The sequence below is a fragment of the Carcharhinus amblyrhynchos genome, chromosome 24 (assembly GCF_965287045.1).
Source record: "Carcharhinus amblyrhynchos chromosome 24, sCarAmb.v2.hapA, whole genome shotgun sequence".
Classification (NCBI taxonomy): domain Eukaryota; kingdom Metazoa; phylum Chordata; class Chondrichthyes; order Carcharhiniformes; family Carcharhinidae; genus Carcharhinus; species Carcharhinus amblyrhynchos.
In genome coordinates, this window is record NC_137347.1 from 20,730,090 (window position 1) to 20,745,709 (window position 15,620).

A 15,620-nucleotide genomic window follows, 5' to 3' on the forward strand; every position below is an offset into this window, starting at 1 on the left:
GCCCATGAAGTTTGAGAGAAAGAGTTCCTCAAAAAATGTTCTTAACAGAACAGAATTTTTAAAAACCACTTCAGTTAACTGGGTCCATAGCACCCAGTTTTACTTGTGGTTAATAATCAGCAACCTTGAAAGTTGAAAGAGCAACTGAAGAAAAAACAAGACTCTGGATAAGCAAGTTGGCAAATTTTATTTTGCAGTTTAATTTCTGACATATACAAGATTGAATAGTAACCACAAGTAGCAAGAACTGAGTTTCCCCTCTTTGTATAGTTATGCAGATCGAAGTTGTTTAGAACATACAGTATCAGGTAGTTGACCCACTATATTTGTACAATTGATATCCTGTACAATGTGTAACTTGGTCAAAAGCACAAGAACCATTGTCCAAGTACGTGTTAAAAGCTTACTATTTCATACAAAATGAGAACTCAAGTTCAAGGCAATTTCATTATAAATTGAAGATTGAAATAGTGAAGTTAATTTGAAAGATTTTGCTGTGGCAGCCTTGTGACCCAATGTTAGCATATAAATCATGGATATTTATTGCCTTTGATAAATTCCCACCACCATTAGCAAACTTAAGGACTGCATGTATTTCCCAAAACCACCATACAGGACTCACACATGTAATTACACTGTAATCAGAGCTCAATGACCCATTCAGAAATAATATAATTTGTTAGTCCATAAGTCCCACTTGTTAGTACAATTCAATATTGATAATTTCAAAATTAAAACTAGCAAAAATGTACCTTAAATGTAGATAAATGAAAACTGAAGCATAAAATGAATGTGATATAATGATGCTTTCACTGTGGATGGAATTTATTATAAATTGAAACAAATCTTAAAAAGTACTCAAGTGCAACCTGTGCTGAAATGTTAATACCCAGTTACAAAATAGCCATATTTACTGAAACACTGAAGTAAATTAATGTTACAGAGAGGGGTCAAAAGTAATTAAACCATTTAGGATATGGAATGATTTCTAGACAGAAATTTATAGGGAAAGAACCCTCTCTGAAAGCAGGCACCAAAACTCAGGGAATGTATTGTATGAGCAATATTCTCAAAAGATGCTGCAAGAACTAGACCCTGAGAAAAGGGGGAGCAAATTATTTTAAGCCACAATGGAGAACAAAACATTGAGGGCCCCAAATTCAACTCTCAACTGTTATGCTCAGAACAAAATTCAGGCCAAGCAAACTGTAGCAGTACAATTCATAATGCCACATGGGTAAGGTACAAGATGGAACAAGACTGTGAGAAACAACGTTGGGTGATGCATTTTCACTAGAAATGCCCATCTAAGTTTGGATGGTAGGAATGCTTTAAAGACAGTTCATAATCTATCACTGCCTACATCCAAGTTCTGCAGGAAATTAGACTGATGCACTTTAAATCAGTTTTCATTATTCAAAACCAGGTCCACAAGATTCAGCAGCTAACTCCCTTAAAACTAAAATTCAGGATCTCATCCTTCCAATCACAATTTTTGGTCTGGTTCATAATCAAAGTTCCTAACCATGGATGTGTTACATTGATTGATCTATAAAAGGCTACATGGTTTCAAGGATTAAAACAATCCCAGCAGTGCAGTGAATAGCTGTTCCAACTATAATTTAAAACTAAAAGCAGTGACTGTTCCACAGAGTAGTCCCCAAAGCCGAAGTGATCGAAAGGAAGAGGGCAAGTAAATGAAACTAAAAAGACAATTGCATATCAGAACTACCTTATGCACTGATGGCAGACCTTCAAGGTTAGAATAATATCAATGCATTTTAAATTTTAGAAATAATTTATTTAAGCAAGGGCAGGAAAAAGAAAAAAGTCTCTCCTCATCCACCCAAAGAGCTCAGCAATATTAGTCTTTAATAAAATTGCATTTTGGTTCACTATACTCACTCAAGAGTTCTCTCCAATTGTTTCCATCTCTTAAGTCTGTACTACTCCCAGAGACTCATGAATATTACCAGAATCTTAGGCCAGCCATTATGCTCTAATCCAGCTACTTTAGGCCATTTTATACTGGAATTGCCCTTTCCAGTACATCTGAGGTATATGCTGTAGCAGATTAATTACCTCTCATGAGGAGTGATAGGACAAGTTTAAGAGTAGAATGTGCAGAAAGTTAGCTTGTTGCTTCTACAAATTAATCAGGCTCATCATTACTAGCGACAACATTAATATTAAGCCTGTAGATAAACGTTCTCAGTAGCTACACTTAACCGGATATTTCTGTTATTGTCGTCTCCAGTTTCTTCCCATTCCAGACAGTCTTGAATTGTTCTGGGATGGGATGCTCAACCTGGCAAAGAAAATCAAACAAGTTACCAACTGCTATAAATTTTTTTAAACTTGATGAATTTTCATAACAGTAATCTGAGGACCTTTACTTCATTAGCAGTAACAGCATCAAGAAATTTGTCAGATGTGGGCATTGGTGTTTATCTATCCCTAATTACCCTGAGATAGTAGCACTGAGCTGCCTTCTCGAACCATTGCAATCCCTGTGATGTAGGGACCCATAGCACTTTAAGAGTCCCAGGTTTTTTTTACCCAGTGACACTGAAGGAATGGCGATATATTTCCAAGTCAGGATGGTGAGGGAGGCATCCAGATGGCAGTAGTGTTCCCCCGTGTCTGCTGCCCTTGCCCTAGATGATGGCGGTTATGGGTTTGAAAGGTGCTGTCTGAGGAGCCTCGAGTTCTTGCAGTGCATCTTGTAGGTAGTACACACTATTGCAACTGTGCTTTGGTGGTGGAGGGAGTGAAAGGGGAGCCAATCAAGCAGGCTGCTATGCCCTGGAGAGCACTGAACTGCACTCATCCAGGCAAGAGGACAGTATTCCATCACAGTCGTGATTTGTGCCTTGTAGATGATGGACAGACTTTGGAGGAGTCAGAAGTTACTCAATGCAGGATTCCTGGTTTCAGACCTGCTTTTGGAGCCACAGCATTTATATGGCTCATTCAGTTTAATTCATGTTCATTGGCAATCTCCAGGATGTTGATAGTGGGGGAATTCAATGATGGTAATACCACTGGACGTCAAAGGGTAATGGTTAGATTCTCTCTTGGCATTGCCTACCACTACGTCACTCGCCACCTGTCAGCCCAAGCCCGGATACTGTCTAGGTTTTGCTGCATTTGGACACAGACTGCATCAGTATCTAAAGAGTCAGAAATGGTGCTGAACATCAAACATCCTCACTTCTGATGTTATGATGCCAGGAAAGTCACTGATGAAACAGCTGAAAAGGTTGGGCCTAGAACACTGCCCTGAGGAATTCCTGCACTGATGACCTGGAACTGAGATCATTTATTTCCAACAACTACAAGCATTTTCCTTGGTGCCTGGTATGACTCCAAGCAGACAATATTTTCAAGATGTCTCTTCGAGTGCTTTATTCAGAACAGACTCAATAACCCTATGTTCTTTTTAAGGCCAAGTGTGTTAACCAACTTCTCATGCAAAGTACATTCCAGGAAATGCCCTCCTGGTGGATATTGTAAGTTCGTCATTCATCACTATGGGTCAAGTACGATGCCCCACTTTGAAGTTTTGTTTCATTATTGAAGTTAAAAATGCAATGATCTTTTTGAACAGGCTTGAAGGATCACGTTGGCTACTTCAGCTCCCACATGCTTTTATTCAACACTTCCCGCACAAAATTGGTCATTTAGGAGGCAAGCATACGAACCACTTACCATGTCTCAATTCACTGGTGCTCCAGAATTTACTGTATCCCTAACCAAGCAGTAAACCTACTGTGTGTTGTTCTACATCAAACTGTGGATGTGTGAGCTCCTGCCATCAGACATTTTGGTGATTGAAGTGGTGGTGACAACCGTACCTGGTTAGTTCTATTTGAACTTTTAGAAAATGGCTCTAGCCTTTAGTGGGCGAGCCTCATCAGACTGTCAAGATCTGTTTGACTCAGTAAATGGTGGTATAGGCAAATCAAAAGAGAACACAGATTAAAACTTGGATCTGTAGCATCCAACACTTTGGCCAGAATCTGTGCAAAATCCAGAAGGTTTCTACTTTGGCAATTTCTAAAACAGGTTTGGAGTACATGTGACAGCAATGGAAAGAAAAAAAGATGACAAGTAATTGGATTACTGTTGTATACTCAGTGGCTCACTGGAGTTCACTGGTTCACTCTCTAATCCCTACAGAATTGCAAGAACTAAAACAGGTGACAGGATTGTACTTACAAAATCATCATTGTTTGGAATCAAGACATTCATCTCAGAGGACTTGGCACTGACAATCTCACAACTGAGGGAATCCTTACTAAGGTAGATATGGCAGCCATCAGTCTTATTAATGGATATAGTTGGCACTTTACCCAACACCTGCAAGAGGGAAAAAAAACAAAAAGAACCAGTTTGGATATTTGCAGAGAGAAAACATCTGAATGAACAACTTGGAGAGGGGTCCACTTATTAAAATGTTAAACAAATCAAAACAGATTAGTCAATTTATGCAATGCATATACAAAGATTAGTGGTATAACATAGGAAAACTAAATTAAAGAAACATGGAAAAGTACAACCCCCACCCTCAATTTGAAGGAGACAACGTCACTTGAATTTTCATATTGGATTCTTAAAAGAAACAGATCCTGATATACTGTATGTTGACCTAATTGGTTTGATGCACATGTACTGTATGCGCCAAATGTGATGTTCAATACAAAAGTATTTTAAAAGGAGCAGCATAGTAAGAATTGCTGCTTCACAGCTCCAGGGACCTGGGTTCGATTCCAAGCTTGGGTCACTTTGTGTGGAGTTTGCACATTCTTCTCGTGTCTGCGTGGGTTTCCTCTGGGTGGTCCAGTTTCCTCCCACAGTCCAAAGATGTGCAGGTTAGGTTCATTGACCATGCTAAAATTGCCCATTAGTATCCTAAGATGCGTAGGTTAGAGGGATTAGTGGGTAAATATGTAGGGATATGGGGGTATGGCCTGGGTGGGATTGTGGTTGGTGCAGACTCGATGGGCCAGATGGCCTCTTTCTGCGCTGTAGGGTTTCTATGATTCTATGAGCTAGATCATATCTAGACATTTCTGAACATTCTTTGAAAACATCATTCTTCCATTCCTAGGTATGGAGCAAATTAGCACTACAATATCAGTCATCAGGAACAGCTTTGTTAAAACCAAGAACAAAGACTGACATGTCAGAAAAGGCATAGCTTGAAAGGTTATAACTATTTCCCACAATTGTGCACAATCCCCCTTTGTGTAATCGCATTTTTCCCCCATATCAGATTCAGCAATTAACACATTCCTTTATTTTACTACTAAAAGTTAAATTAATGGGTTGTGTAAATCTGACAGTCAGCTCCTTAAAAATTCTCTGTGATTTGTGTGAAAAACGGTTATCATTCTCTCCACTATCCCTCATGTCGTCAATGCTTCCTTTGAGTTTTATTGTTCAAAAGTATGGCACACTTAATCCAGCTACATTTTTTCAAAGTTTGGCAGGGGTGAAAAAAGCAAAAAACCTCAAGTTTTACATTTACTTTTAATGATATTTTCTAAAAAAAACAAACTATTGTACAAAATGAAAATTACATTAGGGATAACAGATTTCAATATTTAGTGTGCTTGTACTACACTTGAAATCAACCAAAACTACATTTTCCTATCAGATGTCAGCTGTGGTATAACTGGCAGCACTTTTGCCTCAGTAAGATGGTTGAGAGTTCAAGTACCACTTGAAACGCAAGCATAGAAATCTAGGCTGACACCCAGGTCCTTAGTATCAGAGATGCCATTTTTCAGCTGAAATCTTAAACTAAGGCCCCATCTCCTCTCAGGCAGGCACAGAAGTCCCGATGGCATTATCCAGAAGGAAACAGAAGTCAACCATGATGCCCTGGTCGATGTTACTCATAAATCAATACCACACACAAAAAAAAGTCATTATCACATAACCACTAGTGGGCCTTTATTGTGCATGAATTGGCCACCATGTTTCCCACCTTGCAACTACACAAGGACTAGAGCTTTAAAAACTTGTGCCTTAAGGAAGTCCCAAGATTGTGACTAGTGCTGTATAAATCAATTATTTTTAAACCCTGGGCCTGTGTGTTTGCATATTTTAAACAAGACAAATGAAGCTGTCACTGATAACTATAAATTTGGTGTCATTTCCTGCAATGTTCTTTGTTAGCATTGAAAGCTGTTATTTCTGAGCAGAATGTTTCATTATTTTTCTCCTCCCCTGCTTCAATTACCTGAATTTTCACATCCTTGGAATTTATGATCTCCACAATTCCAACAACATCATCAAAAACTAGACCCATTTTCTTACAGTTATCTGTAAAAGAAAAAGTAATAAATCTGTCAGACTATAGAAATCTGAACCATTACAAATACTATGAAATCTCATTAGTGTTTGCATTTAATAAACCATTGCCAAGGGGCTTAGACAATCTGTTTAGGAATACATAGATACAAAGGACTTCATTCTTTTCTAAACATTGATTATACATTGATTAAATTAATAAAGCCTTGCAGATCAAGGCCAACTGTACCACCCCTATAGATAATTTGGCTAAATTTAACATTCATCGGGTGGCAAGCTTTGAGCCTTGAAACAGTAGCATGTTTTCCACATGTCTCATGAGGGGTCACTGGCTCAAGACGAGAGGGATGAGGTATAACTCAGATGATAGAGGGATGTCTTTTCATACAGAGGATTGTGGGGGCCTGGAATGCACTGCCAAGTAGGTGGTGGAGGCAGGCATGCTAGGGTTGTTTAAGACTTACCTGGATAGGCACATGAGCAGACTGGAGATGGAGGGGTACAAAAGAATGTTCTGGTTGAAGATCAAGAGCCTCAGGACGTTCCTGGGAATTAATAGATTCCTATCGGCTGTCCAACAAATTTTAAGGCTCACCTTGTCACTATTGAGAATCTTCCATTAATGTTTGTATAGCCTGTTGTATGTTTGTTGATGTTTACTAATGTCTCCTTTTACATCCACAAGTGATTCGGTCCACCTTGTTGGCCAACAAGGGGCATACATGCGGTGGGTTGTACGAGGGTTGCTCTTGGATGTTACTTTGAGAGTTGCCTAGTGCTTCACGTCCGTTAGTGTATGCTTAAACTGGACCAATTGACGGGCAACACGACAGCTCAGTGACTATCATTGTCTGCTGTGCAGTTACAGGGACCCAGGTTGGATCTCCAGCTTGGGTCAGTGTCTGTGGGAGTTTACACATTCTCCCCGTGCTTGTGTCGGTTTTCTCCAGGTGCGCCGGTTTCCTCCCATATCCCAAAAACGTGCTTTTTAGGCTGATTGGTGTCAATAAATTGTCCCTGAATTGGATCTCCCTTAATCCGGCGCACATATAATTACCTATATTTGCACCCCCTTTATTGTAGGGTCCACTACAGGTAGACAAAAATGTCGACGAAAGACTTGAATAAGGCACTCACTGAGTGTTAAAATGGGCAGCGTGGGCTTGTAGGACCGAAGGGCCTGTTTCCTGTGCTGTGCTGTTCTTTGTTTTTTGTAAAATGCTTACAATGTTAAAAATAGCCAGTTGATATTTTTGCACACACTGCATTTCTCAGTGGTAACGGTTAGCACTGCTGCCTCTCAGCGTCAGGGACCCGGTTCAATTCCTGGCTGGGGCCGATGTCTGTGCGGAGTCTGCATGGTCTCCTCTGGAATCTCTGGCTTCCTCCCAGAGTCTGAAAGATGTGCTAGTTAGGTACATTGCCCATGCTAAATTCTCCCTCAGTGTATATGAGTGTGGCAACTAGGGAATTTGCACAGTAAGTTCATTGCAGGGTCAGCTATTTACCATTTATATAGATGATCTGGAGGAGGGAACCGAGTGTAGGGTGTCGAAATTTGCTGATGACACCAAGATTGGGGGAAAGGCAAATTGTGCGGAGGGTGTGGAGAGTCTGCAGAAGGATCTGGATAGGCTGGGCGAATGGGCCAGGAAATGGCAAATGGAATTTAATGTTGGCAAGTGTGAGGTGGTCCACTTTGGTAGGAAGAATGGTAGGAAGGACTATTACTTACGTGGCGAAAAACTGCAGCAGGCGACGGTGCAGAGGGACCTCGGGGTCCTTGTGCATGAGTCGCAAAAACCCAGCCTGCAGGTGCAGCAGGTGGTCAGGAAGGCGAATGGGATGCTGGCCTTCATAGCGAGGGGGATTGAATATAAAAGTAGGGAGGTCTTGCTGCAGCTGTATAGGGCATTGGTGAGGCCGCAGCTGGAGTACTGTGTGCAGTTTTGGGCGCCGCACCTGCGCAAGGATATTTTGGCCTTGGAGGGAGTGCAGAGGAGGTTTACTAGGCTGATACCGGAGTTGAGGGGGTTGAGCTATGAGGAGAGGCTGAATAAACTAGGCTTGTACTCGTTAGAGTTTAGAAGAATGAGGGGAGATCTCATTGAGACGTATAAGATGATGAATGGGATGGATAGGATAGAGGTGGAGAGACTCTTCCCACTCAAAAAAGACAGTAGGACTAGGGGGCACAGCCTCAAGATAAAGGGGGGGCGGTTTAGAACGGAGTTGAGGAGGAACTTCTTCACTCAAAGGGTGGTGAATCTCTGGAATTCTCTGCCCGTTGAAGTGGTGGAGGCTGCCTCGCTAAATATTTTTAAGAAGCGGGTTGATGGGTTTTTGATAAGAGAGGGGATTAAGGGTTATGGGGAGAGGGCGGGAAAGTGGAACTGAGCCACGACAGATCAGCCATGATCTTATTGAATGGCAGGGCAGGCTCGAAGGGCCAGATGGCCTACTCCTGCTCCTATTTCTTATGTTCTTATGTTCTTACTTGTCACACTAATAAATAAACTTAAAAATTTCTCAATAATCAGAGACCAAGTCACGCCTCTAAGGATAGAAACACAGAAAATAGCAAGAGGCGGCCACCTGGCCCTTCAAGCCTGCTGCACCATTCATTTTGATCATGGCTGATCATCAAATTCAATATTCTGACCCTGTCTACCACCCTTCTCTTTCCTGCACCCCCTACTAATATTTCTTGAGCCACAAAAGGTATGTCTAATTTCTTCTGGAAAAAAAACACACAATGCTTTGGCCCCAACCACTTTGTGTGAGTGAATTCCAGAGTCACCATTCTGGGTGCAGAAATTTCTTCTCACTTCAGTGGTTTATCCCTTATCCTCAAACTATTGTTTGAACTCCCCTAGGGTCTTCTGATTTGGAAGGTGCTCAGGGGCAGGAGGTGCGCTGGCAGCTGGAGCAGATAAGGGAACCCAGAGGGCAGAAGTGTCAGCCTCTGCAGCTGTTCAACAAGTCTGACATTCTTTCAGGATGGATGAGCTGACTGACCATGGCATTGTGGTGCAGAGAGCATAGTGGGGGGTTGGGTGGAGAGCTCAAACAAGTGTAGTGGTAGTAGGGGACAGTATAGTAATAAGGAGCACTGACACCGTTTTTTGTAACAACAAATGAGACTTCAGATGTCTATGTTGTCTGCCCAGGTGTCAGGATTCTTGACATTTGCTCAGGGCTAGACGGAAACTTTCAGCAGGAAGATCCAGTGGTTGAGGTCCATGTAGGTACAAACAACAGACAGGATGAAGGAGGTGATTCTGCATAGTCTTTATGAAGAGCTAGACACTGAATTAAACAGAACCTATGTGCAGATTGGCATGGGACAACTAAGATTTCAGAAATAAATGCATGGCTCAAAGACTGGTGTTGGAGAAGTGGGTTCCAGCTCATGCAGCACTGGTACCAATACTGTAAAAAAAAAATGGGATCTGTACCATTGGGACAGTTAATATTTGAACAGTGCTAGGTCCTAATGAGCCACTTACCTAGGGAAGTAGAGAGAATTTTAAACTAAGTAGTGGGGTAAGTGATTAAATTTGGGAAAATATGTGGTAAACAAGAGCAGAGACAAGGCAAGAGAGAAAGGTACTAATATGGGAAATGATAAACAGACCATGATAGGAAGGAATGCTGAGCAAATCAGCAGATAAGGCTAGATGTTATAAAAACATAAAGGACGAAATTATAGACATTTGAAACAAAACAGATGAGCTGATAAAGAAATTAATACATACGAGCTGATAGCCACTACAAGTTCCATCCTGCAGCCATGTCTCTGGACTGAAATATTTAATGACATGCAACATTGAAGGAGGACAGGAAGTTAGGGAAAGGTGGAGAGGTGGTAGTAATAGCACAAGGATACAGATGACCAAAGTTCAGGGAACCACAATGTAAAAGTGGCTTGGGTTAAGATCAGAAATGATAAAAGTAGTAGTCACTTGTGGGAGTGGTGTGTACAGGCTCCCTAGTTGCAACTACGTAGGAGGACAGTAGGCCAGAGGGAGTATAGGTGAGATCATGGAAGCTTGTCAGAAAGGTACAGTGATAATTGTGAGGGACTTTAATTCACAGACAGGAAACAGTAGATGGGCAAGGATAGTGTAGATGAGAATTTTGGCTTCATTGGACCAACCAGAGCACAGGTTATATTACCTCACTGGCATTATGCAGTGAGGCAGGATTATATGTTACTTATTTTACCCTGCTATTCAAATCCCTCTGTGGCTCACCCCTCCCCATCCAAACTGCTCCAACCTTGCAACCTCTCCTTCAATTTCTCTTGTGCACGCTCAAGTTCATTCACCCCTCCACTGGTGTGTCACAGCATTAGTTATCTTGGCCCTAAACCTTTCTGCACATCTACCAGTTCTTTCATCTTGAAGATACTCTTAAATTCTAGCTCTTTGAGCAATCTTTTGGTCATCTATCCTAATATCTCATTGTGGCTTGGCATTAAACCTCATCTGATAAAATTTCTGGAGATTTTTACTAAGTTAATGGAAGTAGGTAAATGTGAGTTGTCATCTGCATAATCATAATAGGATTGAATTTTACATTCAGTTTGAGGGAGAGAAGAGTGCAAAGACCAGTATTTTAAAACTTAAATAAGGGCAATTATATGGGCATGAAAGTGCAGCTAGCTAAAGTGAACTGGCAAATGATGTTAAGTGATAGGTCAATAAAGGTGCAGTGACTTTTGAAGAGATATGTTGGAATACACTTAATAGATGCGTTCCAAAGAGAAATGGAATGTCTAAGGGGAGACTCACCATCCACGGTTAACTAAAAAAGTTAAAGACTGTATCAAACTTAAAGACAAAGCATATAATCACAAAGGCAGACATTGGACAGAACAATTAATGAGGGAAACAATTAGAGGATGAGAGGAAGTTAGTTTGTAATATAAAGATGGATAATAAGAGGTTTTATAGATAGTTAAATAAGACTCAACAAATTCAGTGTTGGTCCTACAGGAAGAGTGTCTGGCGAAATTATAACAGAAAGTAGGGAGATGGCAGACAAATTGAACAGGTACTCTACAGGAAACAGGAGGGAGGAACTCAAGAAACCTACAATCAACAGGGAAGAGGACAAATTCTTGGGATTACAGGCTGACAAATCTGAGTGTGGATGGATTTCAAAAGATTCTATTAGATTGGAAAGTAGCAAATAACATTCCTTTATTCAAAAGGGAAGGAAGACAGAAAGCAGGAAACTACAGGCCAGAGGTAAAATGTTTTGAAGTTATTAAAGACGTTATAGTAGAGCACTTAGAAAAACTCAAGACAATCAGGCAGCAACAACATGGTTTTGTGAAAGGGAAATTATATTTCACAAATTTATTGGAATTCTTTCAAGGAGTCACATTGGCTGTAGGAAAAGGAGAACAGGTGGATTTACTGCACGATTGTCAGAAAGCACTGGATAAGGTGCCACATCAAAGGTTATGGCAGAAAATAAAAGCTCATGGTTTAGTTGGCAAAGCTAGCTAGCAGGAAATAGTTGACATAAATGGGTCTTTTTCTGGTTGGCAAGACGCAACTACTGGTGTGCCATAGGGATCAGTGCTGAGGCCTCAAATCTTTTTCAGTTTATATAAATGACCTGGATGAAAGGGTCAAAGGTATGGTTGCTAAATTTGCTGAGGACAAAGGTAGGTAAAATAAATTGTGAAGAGGACATAAGGAGGCAAAAAAAAAAGGACATAGGTTAAGTGCGTTGTCAAAGGTCTGGCAAATTAAGCATTGTGTGGGTAAATGTGAAAAATTCTCCATTTTTGCAGGAAGAATAAAAATAAGATTATCTAAATGATGAGCAATTGCAGAGATGCCAGATTCAGAGGAATCTGGGTACCCTAATACATGAAATACAAAAGGCAGTTACAGGTCTGAGATTCAGAGGGATCTGGGTTTCCTGGTGCATGAAATCACAAAAAGCAGGAACAGCAAGTAATTAGGAAGATCAATAGAATGTTATTGTTTGTCATTTGTGAAGGGAATTGAATACAGGGGGAGGGATGTTATGCTTCAGTTGTACAGAGGATTGGTGTAGTGTTTGTTTAAAGTTTTTATTTATTATCACAAATAGGCTTACATTAACACTGCAATGAAATTAGTGAAAATCCCATAGTCGCCATACTCCAATGCCTGTTTGGGTACACCAAGGGAGAATATACCATGGCCAATGCACCTAACCTGTACATCTTTGGACTGTGCAAAAAAAAAAGCTGGAGCATCTGAAGGAAACCCACGCAGTCACGGGGAGAGTGTTCAGACTCCGCAGACAGCGACCCAAGCCAAGAATTGAACCTGGTTCCCTGGTGCTGTAATTTAGCAGTACTTACCACTGTGCCACCCTTGTGTACAGTATTTAGTCTCCTTATTTAAGAAAATATGTATGTGTGTGTTAGAAGCAGTTCAGAGAAGGTTTACTGGAAAACACTAGGAGTGCAGCAGATTGTCTTGGACAAGTTTAGAAAAGTAAAAAGCAACTTGATTGACCTTCAAGATCCTGAAGGGTTGACAAAGTGTTTGGTTTTTTTCTTGTGGGAGAATTTAAAATTACAGGTTACTGTTTACAAAAATAAAGGGTTTCTCATTTAAGACAGACTGTTCAGCTCTAAGATCATTGAATTTCTGGTGGCTTGATATACTTGTAGCAAGCAAAGTCATTGACTAAACATGACAGATGTGGAGAACTTTCTTCTTGAGGGTCATGAATCTTTGGAATTCTCTTCTCAAAAGGCAGTGGAAGCAAAGTCTTAAACATTTTTGTGGCAGAGGTAGATAGATTCTTGATTAACAAGGTGAAAGATCACAGTAGGCTGGAATGTGGGGTTTGGGTTACCATCAGGTCAGCTGTGATCTTACTGAATGGCAAACAGGCTCAAGGGGCTGAGTGACCTACACAATTTGTACGTTCATATGATTGAACTGAAGAGACACAAGTCACAATTGAGTCAATGAATTTGCTTGCCTGATAAAAGTATATCAAGCTACCAAAAATTGAGAGATTTGAGCTGGAACAGTCAAAATATTGAGACTAACCATTTGCAAATAGAACAAAGATAGAAAATGATTGAATGAAGCTTAAAGATTTAACTTTGATTAATTTCTGCTTACCAACAGTGATAGAGTTGATCTTGCCTTTGATGCTCAGTGTGCTTTGTGCACATTTGTACACATATGCAACCTGCTTCAACTCTGTGTCCTGAATCACCAGGTTACTGGCATTTTCTTGGTTTTCCTACAAGCAGAGAACAATGTATTTTTTCCCTGATAACTAAAGGTAGCATGGGATTAATTTGAAAGTGCTCCCATGTATTGAAGTATGCTTGTTATTCAAATTACTTATGCAGGAGTTATATTGCTGGTCAATCTATCAGTATTCAATTATGGTACCTCCAAAATGAAAAAGGTCATGAGGTGATGTGAAGAATTGAAAAGAACATACAAGATCCCAATTCCTCCTTTCCACACCCCACCCAAAATATCCACAAATGCAGTCAGTCAATTTTTAAAAAACGAAATTGTTTCTTTTTCCCCTTCATTTCAGACAGCTTCTTACTGGTACCCTCTGGAAATTCATCCATAATTCGTGAAAGTCTGACAGTGATTACCATGAGAGATCACAGGTGAATCAGATCATACAAAGTTCTCCACAGACGAATCCTGATAACCAAGCAAAGGGCCCTGATTAGTATACCCATTTGAACTTAATAACCCCAGTGTCCCCCTCACTCATAAGTAAACTGATCAGAAATTCAGGCGCAGTTGGTTTTCTGGTAAATTTACATACAGCCTCTGACATCAGCCCATCAACTGTCTCATTCATGCCACTGTCACCTCAGGCTCAAATTGTACCACCAATAGTGTCCCCACCCCCATCTCTCCAAGTTTTATGATCCTATCCTGCCTTAAAATCTTGCCCCTCTATCTCTATAGAAGCTTTCACAGCCCTCACAAACTCTCCTGATCATGCATCCACAGACATACAGGCACTGGGATCAAAGGGACAGCGATTGAGGTGCAATACCGATGACTTTTCTGAGTTCAGGGCTGCCAAAGCCTGTTCCAGCTGAAATCAGCTATCCAAATGAATACTAGAAATTGAACTAAAGATTATTTTGCATACATGGCACATTTGGTGATACCTGTACACACTAGATAATCAAGGGAGCTTTTCCCAAATCTCTCTGAAATCATACAGCATATTATAATTCAATCTAACTTTGACACTCACCACTCTCCATTTCTTCCCTTCCAATTCTAACATGGGTGGCTCCTTCTTGGCTGCAGGTTTTGGTGATGGTGTAGCTGCTTTGAATGGCTTTGGACCAGTGTGGGCAGGAGCATTTGTGTTTCTTAACGTTGGGTTCTTGTGAGTTTTACTGCTGTCCGGCACATGCTTCAGCTCTGGATTAACAAATAGATGCTTATAGCTTAATCCAAGACACATTTTTCTTGACATTACTGCATCTGCAGCTGTATGCATCTTAACTCCATTTGTGGAATAGGACTTTACAACAAAAGTATTCAAACTTTTGTCTTCACAGACCACGTTAGTGCAATTTTGTTTGCAAGTTCTCTGAATAATGCAGATAATCTGAGTATCTTAATTTAAGATATATCTACTAAATAAGCCCTAGCACCAAAACACCTTTCTCCAAATATTGTGACTACAGGGTATTCAGCAAATTAATGGGCCAAATGGCCAGGGCATGAGGAGGCAGGAGGCAGATGTGGTCAGTGGGCTGCAATTTGGACACTGCTTTACCACATATGCAACTCTGCCTTAGTTATATAAGCAGCACCTTCGTGCCAACTTTGGAGTCTCTGTTGGCATGCTTTCCCTTGGTTTGCACTGATTTCAAACAGAATCCAAGTATGTTAGCTCATTCTGCATTTCTACTGCTGAAATGAATTACAATTTCCAAGAGCAACACAATGTTAACTCTACAAACATTTTCAAATTTGCATCATCATTAATGGACCAACAGAATCTTCTACCTTATTACTCCTCTTCTGAATGAAGTAGCTTAGGCCTATTTTACTTTTCAAAGCTAATGGATAACACCACATTTTACTAAAGTAATGTATATGAATTCACCAATAAATCAAAATCATCATGCTTCTCACAAAGGAAAGCTCTGAAGTTAAGCAAAATATACTGCCCAAATATATTGTGATCTAACTGTTTGAATTCAGAAATATCTAGATTTAATAGATACTGTGGTCCATTTATACAAGAGTGATGATGTCAAATTAGATACC

General features: G+C 40.4%; 1 protein-coding gene across 2 annotated transcripts in view; it reads right to left on the reverse strand.

The window, feature by feature from the left end:
• Positions 1-168: 168 nt before the first annotated feature.
• cap1 (CAP, adenylate cyclase-associated protein 1 (yeast)) overlaps positions 169-15,620 on the reverse strand; it is a 42,172-nt gene continuing 26,720 nt past the window's right edge. For both annotated transcript variants that reach the window (XM_080211416.1, XM_080211417.1), the window contains exons 9-13: positions 14,590-14,762; positions 13,470-13,593; positions 6,251-6,333; positions 4,222-4,362; positions 169-2,308 (exon numbers count right to left, since the gene is read on the reverse strand). In XM_080211416.1, the coding sequence (XP_080067542.1) occupies positions 2,225-2,308; positions 4,222-4,362; positions 6,251-6,333; positions 13,470-13,593; positions 14,590-14,762 (605 nt within the window). In that variant the 3' untranslated portion in view covers positions 169-2,224. The remainder of the gene's footprint in view (positions 2,309-4,221; positions 4,363-6,250; positions 6,334-13,469; positions 13,594-14,589; positions 14,763-15,620) is intronic.